This window comes from Ptychodera flava, chromosome 15 (assembly GCF_041260155.1).
Source record: "Ptychodera flava strain L36383 chromosome 15, AS_Pfla_20210202, whole genome shotgun sequence".
NCBI classification, from domain to species: Eukaryota; Metazoa; Hemichordata; class Enteropneusta; family Ptychoderidae; genus Ptychodera; species Ptychodera flava.
The window spans coordinates 13631179-13656900 of record NC_091942.1 but is presented as its reverse complement, the minus strand read 5'-3'; the positions used below and the strand labels follow the sequence as shown (position 1 = coordinate 13656900).

At 36.3% G+C, this 25722-nt stretch overlaps 1 protein-coding gene across 2 annotated transcripts in view; it reads right to left on the bottom strand.

The window, feature by feature from the left end:
• Positions 1–794: 794 nt before the first annotated feature.
• Positions 795–25722, bottom strand: part of LOC139151212 (TATA-binding protein-associated factor 172-like) — a 66810-nt gene continuing 41882 nt past the window's right edge. For both annotated transcript variants that reach the window (XM_070723838.1, XM_070723839.1), the window contains 19 exons: positions 25208–25325; positions 24129–24404; positions 22769–23030; positions 22112–22218; positions 21400–21601; positions 20016–20164; positions 19101–19253; positions 18496–18633; positions 17954–18105; positions 17377–17454; positions 16628–16757; positions 15717–15989; positions 14144–14266; positions 13004–13152; positions 11154–11300; positions 8733–8810; positions 7527–7656; positions 5675–5766; positions 795–2566 (listed from right to left, as the gene is read on the bottom strand). In XM_070723838.1, coding sequence (XP_070579939.1) covers positions 2305–2566; positions 5675–5766; positions 7527–7656; positions 8733–8810; positions 11154–11300; positions 13004–13152; positions 14144–14266; positions 15717–15989; positions 16628–16757; positions 17377–17454; positions 17954–18105; positions 18496–18633; positions 19101–19253; positions 20016–20164; positions 21400–21601; positions 22112–22218; positions 22769–23030; positions 24129–24404; positions 25208–25325 — 3019 coding nt within the window. In that variant the 3' untranslated portion in view covers positions 795–2304. The remainder of the gene's footprint in view (positions 2567–5674; positions 5767–7526; positions 7657–8732; positions 8811–11153; positions 11301–13003; positions 13153–14143; positions 14267–15716; positions 15990–16627; positions 16758–17376; positions 17455–17953; positions 18106–18495; positions 18634–19100; positions 19254–20015; positions 20165–21399; positions 21602–22111; positions 22219–22768; positions 23031–24128; positions 24405–25207; positions 25326–25722) is intronic.

The window sequence follows — 25722 nt, the reverse complement described above, 5'->3', positions numbered from 1 at the left end:
ATTCCTTAGGTGGTGGTGGTGGTGGGGTGGGGTGGGGGGGTTGACCAAAATTGTTTTGCAGGTGTCAAAATGTCAAAAACGATTCTGCAGTAACAAAAAAATGAAACAAAAAAATCACATCATGAAACCAAAACTGAAGAGGAAGGGTGACAAAACAGACATGGGACCCATATTTGTGTATAGCTTTAAAGATGTGGACTCAAGTGCATGGTTTTCCACTGCTTGGACGCAATACTATCTATCTCCTTGTTCATAGAGAAAGAAATGGGACACAAACAGGACAACCCAGTACTCATTATGTGAACTCTGATAGATGAATACACTACTTGGGACATTGAATATGAATACACGTAAAGTTTGTTTATCTATATCCATGTATGGATTTTGCAAATGTGCTTTGAAGACAGGTTGGTATTCTCAATACGCTTTCCTGAAACCAATTTCGCATTAAGAGAGGAAGCAGGATTGACACTAAAATAAAGGAATTATGCTTCTAATATATCAGCTTTTATGACTGAGGACCTCTCATTAAAGACTTCAAAAAATTGAACAACGGTGATTACAAACTGGACCAGATTGCATACAAACACATAAAACATGCATAGAGTCTTTCGCGCCAGACAATTCTGTACCTGCAGGGTTCAATAATGTCTAAAATATAATCTTTTATTATCTGTACACTGTCTATTTGCTTCTTAAGTTTAAACGAGATATGGGAGAATAATGTTTTCTGAGACTTTTGTCTTCTTGGAAAGAAAACAAAAGAACTGATTATTTGATACTGGACACTGAGATGGTGTCTGGAAGTGCATCAAAGTCACCTTTACTCAAACGAAAACTTGCGACATTACACATTTGGAAAAAGGAAACTTGACTTTCATTCTCAGGTACCAAAATTCAAAATCAGAAAATAACTGTAGTATGAGGTGGTGCCTTAAAAGCAGTAAGAGTAAATATCTGCGTCACTTTCTCTCTAAGTTGGAAAAATGAGAGTTCCCAGAAATGGTTTGTATTGTTATGTAGAGAGCTTTTATATTATATTGCAGATGTTATAAATGATCTGATTTTCCTTCTTTTATTGTAAAACAATGTCTACAGAACAAAAAAAAACCCCCGATAACAACGTCATTGTCAGAAATTAGAATCAAAGATATTGCCCGTAAGGAGTAATTTTAGAGAGTGGATTTGTTTTTTCACATGAAATGGCAGTTATTGAAGAACACTTAGGAAATGGGAAGACCATTTTTTTCGTCTTAGTGTTTCTGCCAAATCAGGGAGTTATATTTCAGAACTGTTTTGTTTGTAAAAGTATCAATAAGAGAAAATTTCCTTTGTGGGCAATTGAACGATTTTCAATGGAAATAATTCAGGGAAACATCGTGGAAAAATTACGTTTATAATGTTTCTGTTTCGTTTGGAAAGATAAAATTATCACTCTTCTGCTCTTTCAGGGTTTCTTTGATAGAATGCTATGAGAAGAAATTAATATTTAATGGCAATTTATTTCAGTTTGAATCTCATAAAAAAATAACACAGGATGTGTGAAATGAAACTGCACCACATGAATCCATAGCATTGGTAACTCTGAGTACTTTTTATCAAAACAACCCAAACAAACAAACAAAAATGTTCTGTGTTGAGCGTAATTCTTCATGTAAATCAATATGAAAACTTAAAGTTTCATGACCCTAAGGTAGAACACGTTTTAGGGATAGATTTTTGGACATTTTTGACTTTTACAGTACCTTTAACCCTTTCACCACCATGGTTTGACCCAAACCCATTGTTATCAATGGTGATCTTGGACCTGTTTACTGGGAATTGGGGGTGAACAGGTTAAGGTATGCTGCTAGTTTGGACTCATTTTTTAAAGCTGATGGAGTGTTAAGTTTTGACAGAGTGTCAAGTTTTGACAGTTTTGATTTTTGGGGAAAATCAAAAATTCAATATTTCCCTGTGGAGTTATCATAGGATATGGCAAAAAAATTGAATTTCAAATATCAGTAAGTTGTAGGTGAGTTGTTTGTCCAATTCTAAAATTTATACGGTGAATCCTGATCTTTTATTCTTCATAATGAAAGAGTCTGGTTTAAGCTTTTCTTGAGGAGAGTTTGAGCAAAACTTCAAAGTTTTCAGTTTTGAGGTGCATAGCACCCTAAAGTGAAGATTTCTTCAATTTTTATCATATCAAAGAATCTGCTCTCAAAAAGGGTGAAAAAAAAGGCAACACCCTCTCTATGGCAGTGTCATTATTGCTGAAAGTATATCAAATTCCTTGTAAATATCTTCAATAAAAAAATCTTTTCAATGATGTAACGAATTCAAAAAGTTGCCTAGATCGTACTCTGTTTCATACTGTTCTTCTTCCCAAAGTTCTCCCAATTCTTCCATGACGGCTCTCATTCCGGATTTAGATTTTTCCTTGGCCTCTTGGCCGCCATCACGCCTGGACTCCTTCTTGTCCAGGGCAAACAACTCCAGCATCTGATCCGTGCCCATGGACTGGAGACTAGCGTTCTCTTGACTGATGACGGTATTTGCGATGTTGAGCTTGAACTTCTGAAGTCTGTAAATGAGGAAAAAGGTAAATATTTCATATGTAATTCACAAACTTTAAATGTTGCTTTATACAGCAACATGTCAAGTTCATGCTAAAGAGGTGTCCTTGACCAATCCTTCAACGGGGGATCCCCTGAGTGAATTTCATATCAACAAATTTTGGGTGAAGCTTATCTGCCAAGTAATAGTTTCTACATCATATACAGATGCTTTCAAAAATAAAAGTACAGCACCGATTTTGTGTCTGAAGAGAGCATCCAACTGGATGCAAAAATCTTTTTCCCCTTTTCCAAAAGTAAAATTGAAAATTTGAATACTTAATTTTGAAATTTAAAAAAAACATTGTTTTTAGTTACTTTTAGAATTCTTGTCTTTTCAAGGACTCCAGAGTTTGTTAATCACAAAATATTGATTTTCTTCTCCGATCAATCTATCGCATCAATATTTCTGAACTGAAACAAAATGTTGTGTAACTATGAGGGATGTACAGGATATAAATCTACACAATGCAAAACCTGTTTTATACCTGATAGTGTGCAGATACATTGCTATTGTTTTCAATGAATAAGGTGGACCTGAACACTAGCAAATGGGGGTGGAAGGGTATGATTGAGATCATTACAATACACTCTTGAAACCAACTGACATTTTTAAGCATTAGGACAATTGTTTGATTTGAATCTGTCAGGAAACACTGGCTGGGAAAACTACTTGTACAAAAAGATCTTTTTTGTTGATTATTTGCTGCACATGACAAAGATGTACATGTTGGTGTTTTCACATGCAAATACAAGAAGGGAGATATCTACTGAATTTCTTTTGAGAAACAGCTGTAAAGAGATATAGACTGATGAAACTTAAAAAAAATAGCGCCAATGGCACTTGATCACAACTGGCACATTGTGAAACTACTCTATCTCTGGGTACACCTGTACATGAAATACTGAATGGGTAGGTGCTGCGGGTTTGGAGTTTGTCAGTAAATGCACACAGAAAACAAAGTCCCGAAGTAGCGAATTCCAGCCATTTTCAAACCACACTGTTTGTCAGTGGGGTAAGCAATGTTCGCACAAATCACATTTCCAGGCTAATAGACTATGTTTTACGAAATCACACGTCCTTATTACAAAATAAAACAATCTTTGTCTTTAAATCAATGCGCGCAGTAAACAGGTCCAGCAGCTAGTTATGTCATCAAGTCTGTAATGTTAAGGGTCATAACAAATGTGAGAAATCTAAAACGTTAAATATGTTGTTTTTTATCAATTTTATTACCAAAAGCGCATGAAAATCTCTGATACTTTGAATCAGCCATCCTGCATATTTGTAACATTCATCAAAACCTCATTTCTGTTCCACAACTCATTAAATAGTCCACAATGCAGGATTGGTGTACATTCCAAAACTACATATATGAAAGACCCCTAAAATCAATTAGTTAAAGGGGGGTTAGAAATTTCCCAAAACTATCTAACCGCTGCTCCGTTGGGCTCCATTTTTCAGAATCGGAACCTTGGAATTAGTCTGAATATCTCTACCAAATATCAATGCAGTCTGTTCAGCGGTTTTTGACTTTTTGTCATTTACGGAAAATGGACACTGTCCACCACCGGTTGAAGCTTAGCCCTATATCACAACTTCCAGATGTGATAATGACCTATGGTCATTATGTTAAAAAATACCGCCAATGGCGCTTGGACATAATGACCGCCTAGTATTATCGGCATTTATCAACAACCACACTCACTGTGAATTAGACAGACCACGAAGTCAATGAGCAACATAAAGCTGAAAGACTATTTTTCACATTGCGATTTTAAGCTCATTTTTATGAGAAAAGAGACATGTATATGTATATGGAGAAAAAGCAGAAGACATATTTGTAAATTGTTTGTTAAGTGACAATTATATATGCATCTCTTGAAATTTTGTGGTTATAAGGTATGACAGTAGTGTAAGAATAATGAGGTATTAATAAGTTAGTAAAGCTAAGTTGACAGTAGTTAAGATTACAAAATTATACACTAAGCTGGGGAAATCTGATTGAAATAAATGTTGAAAAGTAGCAAAGTCATGGTCATCTTTTGTCTAATACCTTGTGTAAGTTCATGAACTTTACATAAATCTTGCTATAGATTTGTTGCTAATGGGCAATAACTGTGTTTCAGATCATTTGAGAGCAATCTATCCATGACAGGTTAAATTGTAATATACTTCTATTTAAAGGAGAGAAACTTCTCAAATAATTTTTTTCCCTGTAATTTGCTGTGAGAACACATGGACAGATGCTCAGGACTCTATGCTGGTGCTACCTTGATAACTAACCTACAACTTGTAACGTCATTGTCTAACCTGTTCACCCCAATTTCCTGTAGACAGGTCCACACTCTCCATTGATAACAATGGGTTTGGGCCATACCATTGTAGTGAAAGACTGTAACATGTGAGGTTGTGGATACTTAATCTCTGGAATGTCAAAGTCTGTATATTGACTCAAGGATGTTTACTTAACAAATGCCTAGGGTCATCTCAAAAGTGAGAATCTAAACTATGAAATATGTTTTTTTAATGCTTTGATGCCAAAAGACCATAGAAATCTCTTATACTTCGAATCAGCCATCCTGCATATTTCTAACATTCATCAAAACCTCATTTCTGTTCAACAACTCATAAAACAGTCCACAATGCAGGATTGGTGTACATTCCAAAACTACATATATGAAAGACCCCTAAAATCAATTAGATAAAAAGGGGGGTTAGAAATTTCCCAAAACTATCTAACCGGCGCTCCGTTTGGCTCCATTTTTCGGAATTGGAACCTTGGAACCAGTCTATGTATCGGTATCAAATATCAACGCAGTCTGTTCAGCAGTTTTTGACTTTTTGTCGTTTACGGAAATGGACGACATCAAACACCGGTTGAAACCACCTCTATATCACAACTTCCAGTTGTGATAAAAATGAACTTGTATCTGGATTTTGTTCAATCATGACAGTGACAAATTATTGAAAATTCAAAAATTTTCTAGATTTAACAAAAATTGCCCTCTTGGCAGAAGTCTACAGGTCAAGGGTTAAAGGTCAAGACAGAAAATAAACCATTTCTGATACTTACCCCATAATCTTCTCTTCCAAGGTTCCCCTGGTTATCAATCTGTACACATTGACTACTTTCTTCTGTCCAATTCTGTGGGCTCTGTCCATGGCCTGATGGGTAATGTGGTATAGCATAGAATTATGGGATGTGATAAGAATCTTCTGAAACCATGATGTGAACACATAGCTATGGAAAACACTTGCCATGTGAAGGGATGACACAATCGTGACCTTACATCCTGGTGTTATCACTGATACAAATAGACTAGTTTGATATTACTTTGAACTCTGTTCAGAGAGGATAAGGTCATGGCGTGATGTGGTGCTACAGCTTATAGGTCGGGGTTCACGAGGTTAAAATTCTGTGAGAGCCCATTGTGTTCATCAAATGCTATATTTGATAACTGTTGCAATTTTCTTTCAACAAAAACACATTTTACATTTTCCCTAGTCACTAAATGTTGGATTTTCAATACCATCTACCTAAAGATATGCAAGGATGTAACGTTTGGGTCATGAAAACGTCACAGTGAGCATAGGACTGTATAAGTAGTGAAATGTAACATGGGACCTGGTGATACTGATACAGACAATAACAAGGACTGGCAGAGTAACATTGATGTAAAAATTTAGACCTGTTCTCACATCTCATCATGAACAAAAACGCCTTTACGTGTGTTATCAGACGACCAGAGTTTGTTTGGGAAGTTGTTGAAAACTTTATTGCATGAGCTCCACATGTTGTTGTGACGGCCCCTTCAAGTCTAAGAGATAACATCACATAATGATGATAACCAATAATGTACAATGACTGGTCAACCCGTACTTCCATTATAGTTTTCCCACCATTTCATCTCACGACATACATAAAATTTATTAGACATGTTATCAGATGACTGCAACTGGCTTAGGAAGTTGTTTCACAATTTACTGTGATGTTGTCACAATTGCTGTTCCTTTCAGAATGAGAATACCACTACCGATGATAATAAACAGTGTCAGGAATCAGAGATAACTGCATGCACAAAGAGGAAACGTTACCCACACACTGCCTTTATCATCTTGTTTCAATAAATTACTGTGCATGTTTCCTGACACAGGAAACTTTTGCCTGAACTCATGCAACAACTACACCAAGATAGTTAACCCTTTGAACCCGGCTCGGAAAAAAATGTCTGCATGATGTCATAGGTCACCAGGAGATCAGGGTGCAAAGGGTTAAAGTACTGAAACAATTTTCCGACATGATATTACATATTCTGATAATAGTTAGGTAAAAGCTATTTGATTCGCTCCAATATCAAAACAACGATTAACTATTATATCTCATGGCATATCCAATATAAGGAATACCAAATGAAACATGCACAAGGCAAATGAAGCTGACTGCATTTGACTCCCCCTCCATCCCCCCAAAAAAAGGATGTGTGAAAGTCGGAAAATCAGACAATTAAATTTTGATTTGGACTCCACAAAATAATGATCAATTCTAAAGTAGGTCGTTAGAATTACAAACTGCAGAGAGACTCTTGAACTACAGACATTTCTGAACTGTGATAGAGAATCACACATTTACATTGTGTTCATTGCCAAACTGTAGCCCACGATGAGACTTATAAAAAATCAAAATAGAACCCCCTCATCCCACAAATGCAAAGACTTTCATTGGTAGTGAACATGTTTCAATTGTCAAAAAAATATTCTGTCACAATGACGAAAAAAAAGTTGCTGAAACACCAATTTTCTCCAACCAACCAACCCCCCCGGCAATCAAATGGTTCTCCCTTAACTTTGTTTGTCCTTTGCAAACCCTATCTATCAGTGTCACTATTTGTACACAAGAGATCATATTTTTAGGAATGCACACACACCTGTAAATCTCTCATGGGATTCCAATCATGTTCAACAAAGATGACGGTGTCAGCTCCAGTCAAATTCAAACCCAGACCTCCAACATGCGTGGTTAACAGCAAAATGTCGATGGAAGGATCATTATTAAATCTGTAAAACAAGAAAACAGGATGTCTCGACAATGAACTGGGGAAAATCGATGCAAGTTGCAAACTGGACGGGTAAATTATATTTCTCCTGATTAGAAACAGACTTTCATTAGTGTCACATGTACGTGCATAACCTGCGTTGTAACTAAAAGGCAATGACCTTACAGAATATCATGGAAAACATCCTTTGGGAAATTGTGTTCCAAGAAACTAGCATTATACATAGTCTCTTATTTCAAGGCCCCATAATTGCAACATTCCAGTGAAAATATTTAGATTTCAGTTTACAAGAATTGCATATTTATTATAAGACTTTCGATAACTCATTTTGATTGATTCATAACAGACTAGCCAAACAGATTTTGATACTTGTTCATATCTCAATAAAGGCTGTGAACCCAATTGGCTATTCAAACATCTTCTATGTATGGTCAGTTTGATGTCACTCTATACGCCATCTCTCATTGGTGTTTGTCTAAACGTAGGAAGTGCCTCAGTGACAGGTACCAGACTCTCAAAACATTTACAATATCATTTTGGTCAACAACTTGGGAGGGTTCACTTAACAGCTCATGGAGTAATTAAACTTTTCACCAGATTAGTTTTGTGAAAATTAAAAAAAATCATTTTTCCCAAACAGAGTTAACACAGGGATGGCAGCCATTTTGAATTCCAAGAGATGATAAATATGTGGTAATTTCTTTCTGTAGTACACAATTTTGCCTGGTGACCCCTGGTTGTTATTCTTGATTTTGAAAGAGAATATTAAAAGTTTCCTTAAAGCCAGTTTGAGCATAAGTTTTAGTCTTACAATTTTGAGGTACATACTACCTGAAGAGGGCATATCTGGAGACTTTCCTGATTACTCTGCTACTGGCCCAGTGCTACTTATACTACCAGCTATCAACAGTGCATTCACCCAATCATGCTTTAACCTGTTCACCCCCAATTCCCTGTAAACAGGTCCACAATCACTATTGATGACACTGGGTTTGGGCCAAACCATGGCGGTAAAGGTAATTATGCACACATACACCTGGGGCATACTCAGAGACAAAATTTGATGTCAAGACGTACCTGTGGACAATTTCATGTCTGGCTCCTGCAGGAACACTGCCATCTAGTCTGAGATATGTTACATCAGGCATCTGCCCTCTGCAAAATTACAAATTTATAATAGAAAATATAAACATGCCCAAAAAGACTATAAAAAATGGAAAATTCTGCAAACTCTCAAACTTTAAATATACTTTTTGGTCAACCACTTGTAGGGGCTTGTTTTGAAGCTCATGGAGTGACTAAATTTTTCACTGGATTATTTTTATAAAAATCGAAAATTTGATTTTCCCCATACACTTAATACAGAAACGGTGGTCATTTTGAATTTCAAGTGTTGTAAAATATTGGGTGAATATGTTTCTCTAGTACCAAGTTTTGCACAGTGACCCCCTGATTTTGATTTTTGATTTCAAAAGAGAATAGTTTACAGTTGCCTTGAGAAAATTTGGGTAAAAGTTAAAGTCTTTAAATTTAGAGGCATAACTTTTTGATCCTTACTAAATTCCTGGGATGGAAAATACAGAACAGCATTCTCAGTAAACCCTTTCACTTTAGAACAGTATCAATACTCTTGTTCGCCAAAATAAATTGGTTCGGACTTTTATCATTTAGCAAATATTTTGATAGTGATCAGCCAAGGAGTACAAATCCTGTGCCTAGGACAGAACAAAGACTTTTTTGACAGCTTTTGTACATGTATAGTAATCCTTCTAAAATACTTTCTTAGTAATTAAGTTAATTGAGGAAGGCAGCATCTGGATGTGAAATAACAAAAACAATTACTAATATTACATTGGCAAACAAGCTTTTCTCTGAAATGTCACATCATATTGACCTGATTACATGATGACAGTTGCAATGATACACATTTCCTGACTGAAAGCGATACCATTTTGATTGAAGAGTATACTTTCATTTCACTGTATACAGGACACATATTGTGAAAGTTGGAGTGAAAGTCGAAAATGAAAATGTAACAAAGGTGGTCGCAGTGCACCAGGGACTGTACTCATAACTCAGACCATCGGTGTTTGAAGGCTTTAGATGTTTATATTATATGCTAAAATAGTAACAAAATTTAATGTTTTTGTCCTTGTCAAATGCATCATATTGCACTTACAGCACTGTTTACAATCTGGACAACCTGATCACTTACCGGTATGTGAATTTTTAAGAATATAATTATAACTACCAGCAATATTTTGACATGACTATTTTCGTTTTCAGATTCTATAAGTTTTTTTACCAGCTTTTATCTTATATGCTTGCCAATCAGCTTGATCTGGGACTCTATTACGGCTGTACTCCTGTATGTATGTCCTTGCCTCCCTCTGCCACAGTATGTATCTCTATGTCTGTCACTATTCTCCCTTGTCTTAGTCTTCTTATCCATGTCTTTCTATCTCTTAGTCTTTCACTGTATCTGTCTGTCTATCTATCTATCTGTCTGTCTGTCTGTCCCTCACCCTCCCTCCCCTACCTGAACAATCATGCAAATGGCAGATCATGATCTATTGCTTACAACCGCAATCCAATTTCAGAAGACTTTGAAAGATTTGTCCACAATGTACACCCTTCAACGGCTGAACGTTGGTAAAACAATGGTAAGACCCAAATTGACACGCAGAGCAATTGAGAAACTATGTAGTAAACAATGTATAGAACCCGATGAAATAGCAAATTCCCTTTGCCTGAAGCTTTTCATGTTTATTCTGTTCATTTTTGTTCTGTTTATAGAATATAGTTTCTTGTCCTACTCTCAACATCACAACAAACTGCCCAGCGTACAACTTGTCAACTAAGCCTGTATATGTATTACGGCCAATGCCAATAATACAGTAATACTGACGACAGAATGTTAGTCAAGACTAGAATTCATAAATTTACTATAAATTCATGTCTATAAATCAACCATAAAATTGCTTATCATACAATACGTGCTGTATTTGCAAAGCTTGTCCTTTGTATTTCAACTTAATTTTGAGAAAAAAAACAGCTACAGACTCTCCAAAACAGTGCAATGAATTTGTTAACCCTTTGAACATTGTAATTTTCTCAAGCCAAAATTTTAGTGCAAAATTTTACCAATTTTCATGAATTTTTCTATTATTTTTGATAATTTTGGAACAAGTGGACATCACATAGCATTGGTTACAGTTTTTTCTCAAAAGTTTGGCAAAAATCTGAGAAAAATTGACAGGAGTTTATTTTATGTAGGGGACAAAAATAGACTTTGGCGCTCAAAGGGTTAATTAATTAGTAGTGACATCATGATTTTGCTCTCTAAAATTGTGCGATTGTGGACAGACATTATATTAACCTCCAAAGTGATTCTACAATAGGGCAACACCACTGCCTTTTCTTGAGTACCACAGAGAGTGTACAATGAAGTAACCATAGTAACAACGGTCTCATGACAAAGGAAAAATCAATACTTACTGTAGTAAATCTTTCTCTACGATATCTAACATACTCTTCAGTTGACAGAATAAGAGTATTCTGTGCTGGCCAACCACAGACTCCGTCAGTTCACCTTGCTGTCCGTCTAGGTGACTCACACCAATACCACAGTCCTGCAGTAACTGTCTGTTGTGGGGGGCAACAAAATTACAGATTTTCATCAGATTTGATAGACTCTAAGAGTTTTTAAATGCCTTAAAATTTGGGAAATTCAAAGACTTGGTAGCACTTGCTTAAAGCTCTGCTAGCTGTTAGTAATCATGTTTTTTTTTTGCATAATTTTTGTTGTTTTTGAAATACATTTTCTCCATTTACTCCTCAAATCTTGTCGAAGCATTGAGTGTTAAAATTGCCAACACAACCTCTATGTTCATAACGTTCACTGTTGTTGTTGATATCTGAATTCTAGTCCGGACTAGAATTTATTTATTGACAGCTACCTTGCATAAAATAACAATCAGTTGTGTCACAATGGTTGGTACTTTCACTGTAACATGCTTAAGATAGAGTAAGGAAATGCATTTGTTTATCAGAAGGACAAAAATAAAAATATTATCAAAAGGTATGGGTTTTGTCCTCTTTACCTACTTTCTCAGGTGAGAACACTATTGAACGTAAAGCATGGAAGAAATTACTGATTTGATGCACAGTTAATTGATTGATATCTACAACAAGCTTAGAGAAAACTGGTGCTCAGTGATGCACCTCCTCTATAATCTTGGTAACGCTGCTCTTGAAAATGTGTAACTTTTTCTTGACAAACGTGTAAGGCTGGTGATATCGGAGAAAACAATATTTTGACCAAAAACGAGAAAACTACCGATGCCTAAAAAGTTTGCGAATTCCAATTTCAACATCGTTTTAAAAATACAAGTTTGTTCATCCTGAATAACTTGTAAACCAATAACTTAAGTTTCTCGAGTAGTAGATTTGAAGAAAAAATGCAAAGACAGAGGAAAGCTATGGACAATACTCTTATGTTATAAGTTCTCTGACTCTGACAGTGAAGCGAAAACTTGTGTAATAGAACACTTCACAGAGTGTTCTACGGAAGGCACATGGCAAATGTTTTACATTTTCGAGAATAAATTTTTGAATAAAGAAATTCCTCACATTTCACTAATACCTATCTCTCTGATTTCTATTTTCATTTATGAAAGTCTCTTCAATCTTTTGTCACCGCGTCAAACAAAGCAAAGACGACACAAAGAATATTCCACACAGACGCAACCTGAACTCATGACCTGTATGGCCTTTTACAGAAACAGGCCCTTTTGGTGCTGTACAACCTTCGTGTTCTGTTACATAATATCATTAAAGCAAGATCCTTCTTTTATCTGGCAACATCAAGGTCACACTCTCAATGACCGTATCATACACAGCCATAGTCAGTTAAGAGCAGGTATTGAGAAGGTAGTTCATTTTTCCTTGATGTAGCAAAAAACAAACAGAAAAGGACCCAACAAAAAGGGCGTTATGGGAAAGCTAATCAATCAACCAGAGCACAAGCACAAGATTGTGACATCTGTTTAATTCCTGAATTTTGAAATTTATCACACAAAACTCACTTTGAACATGTTAACCTGGTAGATGATAAAGCTCAATTCAGAAAATTTATCCTGTTCTTAAAAAACCCCAAATTCTTTGAAATTTTAGTCATTAAAGAATTTGCCACCAAAGGTCAACATAGGTACACCACTGTGATTTTCATATAACACATTAATCTTTTAGTCTTCGAAGTGGACAGTATATGGTATACCAATAGATAATAGCTACCTTGTGGATGAACTAGTGGCCTACAACTTTCATCAAATGAAAACCAAACTTACTTGAGCGCAATGAGTTTGGGTGCATGCTGCAGGTCATGTAATGATGAGTGCTGTTCTGCCAGCTGTTGTGTGATGTTTTCATACTGTGGATGTTGCGGAGTGAGCACCAACAGAGGATGGTCGCACACTTTACGTAAGTACTGTAGAGCCTGTCAAGGAGAAATAAATGCCTGTTTAGAAAATCAGCGCAATAAAAAAGGAAATGATCCTGGAGAAATTTGCTGTCACAATCAATTCAGCTTGATTGCAATGACCGCGAGCACAAAATGTAATTTTTTGAAAGAAATTAACAGGCACATCATTAAATTCATTAACAAAGCAGATATTCTCCACTGCAAAAGGTCACACTATTCTAAAAATACTCAGCAGCTCTTTGGGGACCTTGGAAAATATCATTTACATAACTGATGGGCATTACTTTTGACACATAAACACACAGCCTAGAAGATGATTTGTTTTCCTAAGATATTTCATTATGTCTTCAAATTTACTATAAGAGCCAGGTCACATTAATCATGTAGATGGTCTCTAAAATATCTTTAATAGTTTTCAATACCATTTAAATTGTAACTTTATCCAGATCTGTTAAAAAGTATACCCTCTGACTCTGCAACATTGTCAATGACTCTACAACATTGTTGATGACTCTGCAACATTGTTAATGATTCTGCAACATTGTTGATAACTCTGCTACATTGTTAATGATTCTGCAACATTGTTGATGACTCTGCAACATTGTTAATGATTCTGCAACATTGTTGATGACTCTGCAACATTGTTAATGACTCTGCAATATTGTTAATGATTCTGCAACATTGTTAATGAATGATTCTACAACATTGTTGATGACTCTGCAACATTGTTAATGACTCTGCAATATTCTTGAACTCTTTGAGTCAATTGAAGAATTTATGAAAATTTCTAAGTCCAAATTTCTTAGGGTATGCGGTGTACTACCATGAAAAATTATATAGAATTTTCTAGAATCAAAAAATAATTTGAGTTGCTGGTCCTGCAATTCAGCTCATAGAGCAAATCAACACCGATTACTGAAAGAAGTCTCTGAAACTAAATAATGCAGTACTTTGTTTGCCACACTAATGTAGACAGCAAAAGAAAACGAATTTTGAACAGACATACCTGGAATACATGTGAAAATCCTTGTTTCTTGCTGGTATCTTCTTCCCTATCATTACCCATAGATATTGTCTGCTCAACCCCCTTCCTTGCCCTGGACTTGGAAAAATCTTCATACAACTGAACCTGAAATTGAGAGAGACACAAGGATACTTGAGATTGACTTAAAATTGTCAAATGATTTTTTTTCTGACATCCAGGGAGGGAGAGAAATATTCCAATGTATGATATTTTCCTGCATAAAGTCTGCAATAGTTAAACACATGGAAAATCTTTCATCTGCATAATTCAGTTCTCTTATACTGGAACTTAACTCTGGAGTGCATGTGTAGGAAGGTGTCACAAATATAGTTCAAGAAATGGTAGGCATTGGTACTTTGGATATCCTTATGACTGTTGCAGACTCCAAAGATTGCTCGGTTATTTTCAACCTATGCTGCTTATTTATGAATTGATTTAACCCTTTCACCACGATGGTTTAGCCCTACCACATTGTTTTCAATAGTGAGTGTGGACCTATATACAGGGCATTGGGGATGAACAGGTTAAATTGTAGAGTATTAAAAAGTGATGGATACAGTTGCATGCCCAACAGCAACTATAAATGATTGTTTCAACGATGAAATTATATTTCTTACCAACAATTTTACAAACATTGTAGTAAATAATTAAGCTAAACTTTATTCTGCTTTCTGTGAAGGCAAAGCTAAGCCTTTCCCTATACAGTGTTTTCTCTGCATGTTCATTGAAAGGGGCACTTTCTGCCCCATTCATCAAAATTAGAGGGCAGACTTGACATTTTAGGGGGCAGTCACTTTTGATGTTGATTTTGCCTTCCAAGGAAACGCTTCCCCGATATCATTACGATCGTCATCCAGTTCAGTTGCGCACAGACAAATAGAATCTCTCTATTTGTCTGTGAGTTGCGTCGTCTATGTCGCATGCAGCACCGGTGCTAACATCGACATCACGATGTTTGGCAGCTTGTGATGTGCTCGGCTGCTCTCTATCATCTGTTGATTTGTCACCCACAAGTTTCCCTGACTCGAAATTTGACGTATTTGTTCCCTTGGACACGATTCGGTCAAAATTTTGGGGTTTAAATGCATAAAAATATGCACTGATCCCCGTTTGCCAATCAAACGATTGTGTTGCATCGCGCTACGTGTGCATACACAATGCTAAAGCTGGAATTTCTCCAAATTCCATCATTGGTACACGCAGTTCGCTACACTATGTGCTTGGGTCAACTGTGCGCGATTTCCGCGCAGTCAGTAACTTTTTCAGGGCAGACGATGGCTCGAAATGCGCAATTTGCGCAATCGCGCGGTCAAGAGAAAACTCTGCCTATATAGATCAAAATTTCAAACTACGGGTAGGCTGCCCCAGTAATTATACATTTAAGTATATCACTGCAGTATAACCTACATAGATGCACACATCCATGCATCCAGACATAGAAGCTACTCTATACCATACCAGTACATTTGTAATGACGGATATGTTTATAGGAAAGCCTTAACTAGAACAGACGGATGTAAAACAAACAAAAAATTAAAAAGAGACCGACAGATACCTGCAATGGACTGAGTTCACAGTAATAGTCTTGGATTATCTTGGGCGGTAAATCATCTAAGACGTCTTCCTTCAGTCTTCTAAGTAAGAATGGAAGGACTTGTCTGTGCAGTGACTCCATGGCAAGGGCCCCTGCTTCTTGCTCCTTGGAAGAACTCTTGGCGTCTCGGCTTTGAAGTATGGGTTTGGCAAACCTGGCTGTGAACTGTTTTTCCGTGCCCAGAAATCCAGGCATGAGGAAGTCGAACAGTGACCAGAGTTCCAGAACATTATTCTGTAAAGGAATCGTGAGAAAATTATTTGGATCAGTAGGGTCATGAATGCCTATCATTGCAGTTTCACTCAAAATCACACTTTCAGACCACTAAAGACTGAGTCAACAAAAACGGCTTTGTGCATGACATTTACGCTTTACATACTCAAACAAATGGACGTTTATCAATGTACCCGCAGCATAATTATAGTCAGAGGTTGGTAATTGTATGATTATGACTGACAAATTTTACATGCTGGAGAACCACCTTACCTGAAGTTTTATCAAATATCAGTGACACTAGACAATTCTTCATGATGTATCAGAACTAAACACAGAATAAATTAAACTGGTTTTTACAGTGAAAGGGTGAGAAACCTACCAGTACCTGCTTTTCAGTTCCAGATGATTTAATAAAAGTTTGAGTATTACAATGTGCTAAATAACACTGTGTCGTACATTATTAACTCTCTCGGGACTAAACCCCTATATATAGGAGTAGCTCTGGTAAGTTACCAGAAAGTCAGGCCTGAAAGGGTTAATAATTTTCAATTCTTTTTACCTCACGATGCACACACCTCTACAATTACTATGTTTCAAGAAGAAATGAGATGATAAAACCTGATTTGGATTCACATTTGGGTTCAGATATTACCAACCTGTATGGGAGTCCCAGAGAGTATGACCCTGTGATTAACATTCAACTGTTTGACAGCTTTGGAGAGTTTGGTTTTACCATTCTTGATAATGTGACCTTCATCTAAAATGCAGTAATTCCAGTCAATTCCCCTGAAAGTACAAAATTATAGAGATTTAATTCCAATGATGTTAACTTTCTGTAAATAGGCTGATATAGGTAGATGGCATTCCTATCAAAACATACAGAATGGAAATATGAATTATTGACAAATTAGGATAAATATTTGGACTCTCAATTTTTTTAACAATACTTTTCTGATATACAGCTCATGTGGGTTCCTTTTGAAGCTCTTGGAATAAATGAAATTTCATCATCGCGTTTTTGTGAAAATCACAATTTTTTTCCTCATAGAGTTAACACAGGGATGGCAGAGGTTTTTTAGTCATAAAACATGGGCAAATTTAAAGAGATTTGTTTCTCCAGCGACAATATTTGCACAGTAACCCCTGATGTTTGTTCTTGATCTTGAAGGAGAATGTTTGAAAGTTTCCCTGATCAGGAAAGTTTGAGCAAAACCTTACAATCTCACTCTTGAGGTGCTCACTGCTCTTCCAGTCATTGAATAAATTTTCAAAATGTCACAAAGGAACTGCAAATGATGAGCTCTATGCATGTTACACCATGATCACCATTGGGTTTTGAAGGTAAATGGTCAGTGAACCAGGTACAGTTGTTGTACTTTCATACAATTGACAACAAGTTTTTTACCTGAAGAAGTCAATGTCATTCCTCACTATGTCATATGACGCAACCACCAAATTGTGTTTCTTCACTTTGCTTCTTAGTCTGGAGAGACAGATAGTGAGAAAATGGATACATCATGAAAATACCAACATAAGATCACCGAATGACCAGGATTTAAGTTACAACAGCTACTGCACTGATTGGTTGCATTCCTACGGACCGTCAATAAAAATGGAAACAACTTGCAACATATCTTCTACACAATCACAGCTTTGCTGGTTTCACAATGTGCATTTCCTGTCTATCACATCAAACCTTTGCATGCATCTGAGAACACGCTTGTCAAATTTTCTGCAAAAGTCAAAAGGTACAAGATTTGGGGGATAAATGTCTGAAAAATGTCATTCAGATATCTTTTTTTGTTAACCAAAGGTAACTTTACATTATTCATCAAGGTAAAAATGTGAAACTTCTTAAAGAAAGCGTCTAAGAAAGAAACCTTTGTTAGTAATGTAAAGGACAAGATGGTTCGATTCCTGGGGTTGTCAAAAAATGGGCTTTTGAGGAACAAACTGAATTGAATAATGACACCAAAATTCACCTGGTTCTCTCTGCTGGTGGTCCTGTGTAATGTAGAGGACTGAGATAATCTGGCGACACAAACTTCTCGATTTCATATACCCAGTGTCCAGTCAGTGTTGGTGGACATACAACTAAACATGGCAAGGGGGCTGAGTCTGCTGACTGGAATTTCTGAAAATAGAAAAAAATATGTTTTTTTGAAGAAATATTAAAGATGATCAGTAAATAAACATTGTTGGAGACTTTAATTTTCCAACAGAGTATTTAAAATTGCAATCCAATACTTGAAGTGTTGTACTTATTTGTTATCATTTTTCTTTTAGTGATGGAAAGTACTGCAAACACTGGGTAACATTTCAATTATAAATATGATATGTATATACAAAAAGAGTTTAAAGTTGATGAAAGTGTGCTCAAATAATTTTTGTTTGAAAATCATATTTTTTTACCAATGTATGCAAAATCCTATCAAATGTGTATTATCTTTTTGGCTTAAATTTTTGAATGCTGGAAATCAGTCATTGTATACAGCAATTTCTCGCAGAATACAGGAGTTCTTACCTTATACATTTGAGCCCTCTCATACTGGTCACCAGCCATGATGCATATTGACTGCAGGGTTTTACCAAGACCCATGTCATCACACAGGATGCCATGAAGTTTATACTTGTTGAGAAATGACAACCAATTCACACCGTCCTGAAAAAACAAAAATAAAAATACATATGGATGGTATACCATCCGCTTGATATCGCATTGTAATTACAATTGATAACAACCACTGTGGACAATATTACTCTTCATAATCATTATTTAGTATGCAGATCCACCCACATGGCATGCACAGACCGGGTTGTACTTCAAATAGAAATTAACAGAATCCATAGTGTATCCAAAATATATTAAACAACTTCACTAATTGCATTTTGCAATTGATATAGAGTAATCCCATGTAATCTGTATGGGCTTGTGTGGAAGCACTTTTCTGAAGACAATTTCAAATATCAAATGATACCCCTTGTACTAAATATTATATGTACTGAACTTACTTGTTGATACCAATTTAAACTTTAAAGTCACTCCTAAATTCACACCTGAGCTCTACTTTGATTCACTGTCACCCTTGCATAATATCCAAGCAATCATCTCCATTTTGATTGGCTTACCTGTTGATATTTTCTAAGCTCTGCTTTGATTGGCACAGGTACTTTGTAGTTGTCAAGTTTACTGCTGTCTAGCAACTGCTCCAGGAAATTTCTTTCCCTGACTTTCCTTTCAGACAGCTCTGCAGTCATCCTTGGAGGGTCCGGCATACCACCCTGGGGTGAGAACAGATTGCAACAATCATTTGATATAAATTTATGGCCCATAAAGAGAGATGATATTCAAAAGTAACATTTGAGATTTGATGACAGTTATAACTATCCAAACGGATCTCCTTTCATTGTTATATACATCCAACAGCATGCATTGACTCTCTACTTTTTTGTGCACTAAAAGTGAGCAGTGTCAAGTCTTATTCAATCAAGTGCCTTAACCCTTGCCCTGCCAAGTTCATCTTTCACAATCAGTTCAAGTCTGTTTAAACCAGTGAGGCATTTTAATTAGGACATGGATATTTACAGCCCCTAGAAAACATAGATGCTGTAAAAATGATTTTCACAGACTAATCCTGCCACAGCATACAATGTCAAATGGATGAAAGTAAGTATACGTATAGGTTTTAGCTCAATATTGCTTTTTACTGACTTGGCAGATGAGGAAGTGACAGGCCTGGCAGGATAAGGCAGTGGTTCCTGACCCTTGACCCTACTTTCACTGATCTATAACATGATAATGAAACTTTAAGGACCATTCACATATGTACAAAATTTGGAATTATTTTCCACAAAACAAACTTGCTAAATGAAAAACAATACTGACGCAAGAGAAAGAAGGCATGAGTGTGGATGACCGGGCACATTAATCTTTACTCTTATCAAAATTTATTCCAGCTTTCATGAACACAATGTTTGCTCTGATTCTTTGACACAAGTTCATCATTGAATATGACATAATTTGACAGAAGTTAAACTCCTTACCTCAAGAGGCATAAGTCTTATGAGTGTGGCAAAGCAGTGTGTAGCCATCAGACGAATACTTTCCGTAGAATCACTCATTCTGCCCAGGACAGGAACCACCAGCAACACAATGTACGGTATGATGTCCAAACCAAGCATTTCAATTACATCTGAAGGTTTGTGTCATCAAGAAACATAACTACGGCAAAATGAATGATACTCAACGAGGGCAACAACTACAACACACTCAGTATGAGAAGTATGGTAGTAGTAAAAACAGATTTTTTACTGATGAATATTATTGACAAACGATTGACAGGGGAATCTTTTATCAAATATATGTATGTTAATAACTGATGCAGATGTTCCCATGAAATCTGCCAGTGACAGTACGTGAAAAATATACCCTCAACTTGTAGTCAGATTTTTAGAACCCTAATTTGTCATGACATCCATTTTCCCCAGGTATATTTCTTCTTCAAAGAAAATGAAGAGATAGTAATGTTCACATATTTTTATTCATGTTATACTCAGATTTGTATCTCACTATTTGAACAAAATATTTCTTTTATTTTCCCTCTACAGGAGTGGTTGTGGGCAAATTTTAGACTTTGGAGTGGCACTATCTCTTTAAACAGCTATTATATAAATAGATTATTTTAATACAAACGGATCATATTTTATCTAACAGAATTGTAACACAACTTCCAAGCATATCTGCTTGAAATTGGAAATGGTCAGGAAATGTACCATTATGAGAATCACATCCTGAAACAACTGTATCCTCTTTTTCTCAATTTTGCATCATCTGTCCAAAATTTCAGGTCCAAATATGGACTGTTGGCATCCAAATAAGATGCGTAATATTGTTACAAAATTACAAACGTAACACTTTAATTGGTGTGCATCCATTTGCAGTATCCGGGAGATCTTAAACATTTGTTTATGTGTCACTATACAAACGGTGAAATCAACAGCATTCAAATCAGACATCTGACATTACAGAAAGTCTGGTGGACGGTAGGGCTGTTCACAATTGACGTCAGTGTTCTCTCATTAATGTGCAAAAATTAATATTTGTCTGCACTTTTAGGTTACGTTTTTGAAAATTACGTCTGCAAGAATGATGAAAATACATCTATTAAAGTAGGTGATTGATTGTGTAACAATGAATACTAAAAGACATATTCACTACTCAGAGTACAAGCTGCAAAAACCAGCCACGCATGCAACATTTATAAAATTTGTCCACATTTCAAGCAGTAGTGTCCGATGCATTGTGCGTATGCTATATTTAGTAACAAACCTTGGACAACGTCATTGCTGTTATTGATACACTTCAATTGAAACAAACAAGAAAGGAGAAAGAGATATATCTCTTTGCCAAGACACCACAAAAGGATACTTGAGATGGCTTCTATAGCACCTTGTCTCTTGATTTCATTTTCTGAAGCACTCAGCAACGGCAGCACCTTGTCGATGAGGCAGGTCATGGTGTCCATGGTAACCACTTTGCTCAGCACACCCAGGCACCTGGCAACCATGTAGCGAACTGCAGTGTACGGATACTCCAGACAGACACACAAGTGAGGTAGGGTTTCCAAAAGCTGGGTGAAAAAAAAACAAATCATTCTGGAATCTGTTTTATGCAAACTTTTTGCTGGTTGTTGAATTCTTGGGCATGGTTTTTGAAGTACCTCTTTCCACATGTTAAATATGGGGTTTCTCATCTCCACAGAGTTTTTTTGTGGTCTATGTTTCAATGTATTGGTTTATATTCACACATTGACTCAAAAGCCTTGGCTACTGACAGTTTACCTTAGCAGAAAACAGCATATCACAGTCACTGTGAACAATTTCTGTACACTTACAGTAGTAGTCCCTTCAGAACTGTTCTAACAATTGCCCCGAAAATTTTCACGCTAAAAATTGAAAAGACTTCAAGTATGTCGTTCATTTGTAAGTAAACCATGGACTTCAAATTGACTAGAAACAGCTTTTGATACTGAAATAAATATACAGCACAAAATCCAAAGTACCGGTACACAAGTAGGCAACATGATGTAATGTTTGCACTTCAAGTGCTGAATGTGTCTGATGAGTTTATTAGTACTGACCTTTGGATGCAGACTGGTGTGAAGAACTGAGGCTAACACTTCATAGACTTGAAGACTATTGACGAGCTCCTGTGCCTGGTTGTCATTGTTCTGGAATGCCTGAGGATCTGCAAACAGATTAAAATTCTCTCTTTCAATTTCAGCGTAATGATTGTGACATACTTTTATGGCTATAAAGCACAGCCCGTGTATTCGATATGTCAGAGCTGCCGAGCACATCAAGAGTTGGTAAACTGACATTTGTATTTATTTTTCCATTATTATTTCTGTAAAATGATGCTCAAATGTACAATTTAACTTTCAACCATTGACTGGGAGGTGTACATCTGTGGTGGGAGTGTCTGCCCTATGTAATGGTGATAGGGATAAAACATTACAGTTTTGAGCTGTGCTACTCAAGAATACATAATACATAGATTTCTTTGGCATACCCAATGGATGCTACAGAGTTATATGATTTTTCTGTGCAAAATGTTTAAAAGACAGAGAAGCTCTTTTTCTCAAAGTGAGAGATAAATGTTTAACCCTTCGCACCCTGACCTCTTGGTGACCTATGACATCATGCGGACATTTCTGTCTGAGCCGGGTTCAAAGGATTAAAACTCTGGGTTATTACGAAAGCATAAGTTTCAATACCAGATACTTGGCAAAACTCACCAAAGTTTTCCGGTTGTATGTGTTGGAACAGCACATTGGTCATGGCTTCCCACACCTTGTTTAGTTTAGTGACCACACTCTCACCAAAGTGACCGACGAGAGTGGTCAATGCATAGCTGGCTCCCCTTCGCTGAACCACGGCAGACATCTTGCCATTATCGTCATCATATATGATCTCATCAAGGTTGGTGCTGTTTGTGACGATGTGTTTGTTCCTGCTGGAGTGGGGTCCTCTCCTTGGAAGTGTGCTCAAAATAGCAGTCTGAAGGTAGATTAACCCTTTGAGTGTTGTATTTTTTTCCCACCAAAATGTTAGTGAAACATTTTATCAATTTCTATGAATTTTTCTGTAATTCTTTTGATAATTTTGAACCAAATGGACATCACATTTCATCGGCTACAGTTTTTTATCAAAATTATGTCAAAAATCTGAAAAAAATTGACTTGGGTATATTTTTAAAGGTAACAAAAATTGACTTTGGCGCTCAAAGGGTTAAAGCCCCATTAGCTGTATCTTTTTGCATTTTGTTTATCAAAGATACACGATCCAATTATCAAAGAGATGTCTCCAATTCCTGTTATTAGGCCATATTGTCTTTGAAAATGTCAGTTTCAAAACTCGTTGATTTATGTGGTCCATTGCTCAGTTTTTTGTGTACTCACTCTTGGCGGCCATATATGACTTGTAAGTCAAAAATTATTTAGTTGTTAAAGTCTGAGTTGTAACATTCACTGCAAATGTTTGGAAAACATTCTGTGATCACACTTCAGTAAACACATTTACATAAGTTGGTTTTGATTCAAACAATCCAATCTCAAAAGAAGCAAAAAGACACAGCTAATGGGGCTTTAAAACTGGACTGACAACTCAGTACTTTCATACACAAAATTGCTAACTAGCCCATGCATAAACCAACCCCTCTTAAATGAAGTATGTGGGTCTCCTGATTGGGTTTTCAATTGTGAGTTAGGAATCACACATGAGCTAACAGGAGTTCAAAAGTTGTTATTGTTTGCAAACTCAAATAATGATTACATTGTATAATATTCATATTAGCATCTAAACAATGAACATGAATAAAAATGTAAACTTGTCACATGGATTTATTATATATTGTTCACAGAGAAGCATAAAGCTCAAATTATACAAATAATTTGTAACTGGAGACAAGAATCATGGCAGTCTTCTTCAAAGATGATCATCTCCACCATTTTCACTTTTCAAACCCTTTTTCCAGTGCAACGGTCCAATTTTCAACTTAAAATAACAGGCCTATGCCAAAATAAGGTAGCAAGAGGGTTGACAAGCTCTAATTCTGAAGACGTATATTCCCCTTTGCCCTGAAAGAGAAAAGCCTACCTGTTGCTGTTTGACCAACGTCAGAATTCCTCTTGACTTATCACACTGCCAACTGATGGGTGCTGTGACGGGTGTACTGGGTCGGCTACCATTGCTATTGCTAGAACCCCCAGGCTCCTGCAGGTTGAGACTGGGTACAGGCTGGGTAACATTGGGCGTGTGACTGCTGTCACTACAGAGGCTGCCGCACAGGTTTCGGATGACTTTGGGGTTTGGACAGGGTACTCGGTCAACGCACAGATGCAGCAGTCTGGCTAAGCTGCTGGCTGCATGATGCTGTGAACAAGATTATGTCATTGCTAATATTATGGAAACTCATTTTGTGTTTTGCCAAATGACTCTACAATTTACAAAAGACTTGTTGACCAGGCTCAGCAAGAAGATGAAAACAGGATTTCCAACTTCAGTTTAGCAACAGTAAAGGCAGCAACATGAAACAATGTGTACCAGCAGTCTTAAATAAGGTGAATGAACCTTGGGGACAGATATTTTGACTTTAAAACTTTTGCAATGTTCTTTTGGCCTACCACTTTTGAAGCTTATGGAGTAAATAAAGTTTTCAATGGCTTAGTTTTGTGAAAATCGAATATTATACTTTCTCCCATGGAGATAACACAAGGATGGCGGCCATTTTGAATTTCAAATATAAGTATTTTGGGAATTTTTTTTTTTGTACCACAATTTGCATGGTAACGCTTGATTTTTATTCTTGATTTTGAAAGAGAATTGTAGCAAGTTTGCTTGAGAAAAGTTTGAGCAAAAGTTTAAATCTTTCATTTTCAAGGCGCAAACTACCTTAACACGATAGGGGAATAAAAAAGTACAAGAATGCCACAGCAAATTTCAATTACAAGAGGTGCAACAAATTTTAAACATATGTGCAACAAATTATAGCATTGATGGGGTACAGGATACAAACAGAACATAACCAAAACAGAGTAAAACAGCTTCAAAGTTTACATAACTCTGCAAAGCACAGGTCAGTAAATGTATACCCCGAACAAACTCACAGAACACTTTGAGGCAAAGGTGAAAATGAAGTGCAACTCATGTAGAAAAAGTGCAACAAATACTAGTACCTGTACAAGAGGGTTTTCCTCTGTCTTGATAGTTTCCATGAGTGGTTTGATGATGGGATTCAATTTGTCTGGTAGACATTTCAATGCCACAATAGCCCCCGCCAAGACAGCTTGAACCCTGTGTCATTATATTCACAGAAAGAATTGTGATGAGTTAAAACATTGAAAAGCTAAATCAACTTTTCATTTGGTTCAAGTAATTAGATGAATTGTCCTTTCTGGTTTTGTCTTGTTAATAGGACATCACAAGATACTGTTTAAGATGAATTAAACTTTTGTCCCTTTTTTCTGCTGTAACGAGCAACCCCAAAGGACTTTTGTTTACAATACAACTAGGGGGAATGGAGGTAAATTATAGTTTTCCCTACTGTAAGTTGAATTGATGCAGAGAATTTCATTACTATAATAAAATACTTCAAAGATTTTTAATCTATCTTTATTTAGTGTAGTTAAATTTTTAAAAATATTTCTTTATATAAACTTTATTTAAAGACGGTTAAATCCGATACAGGAAA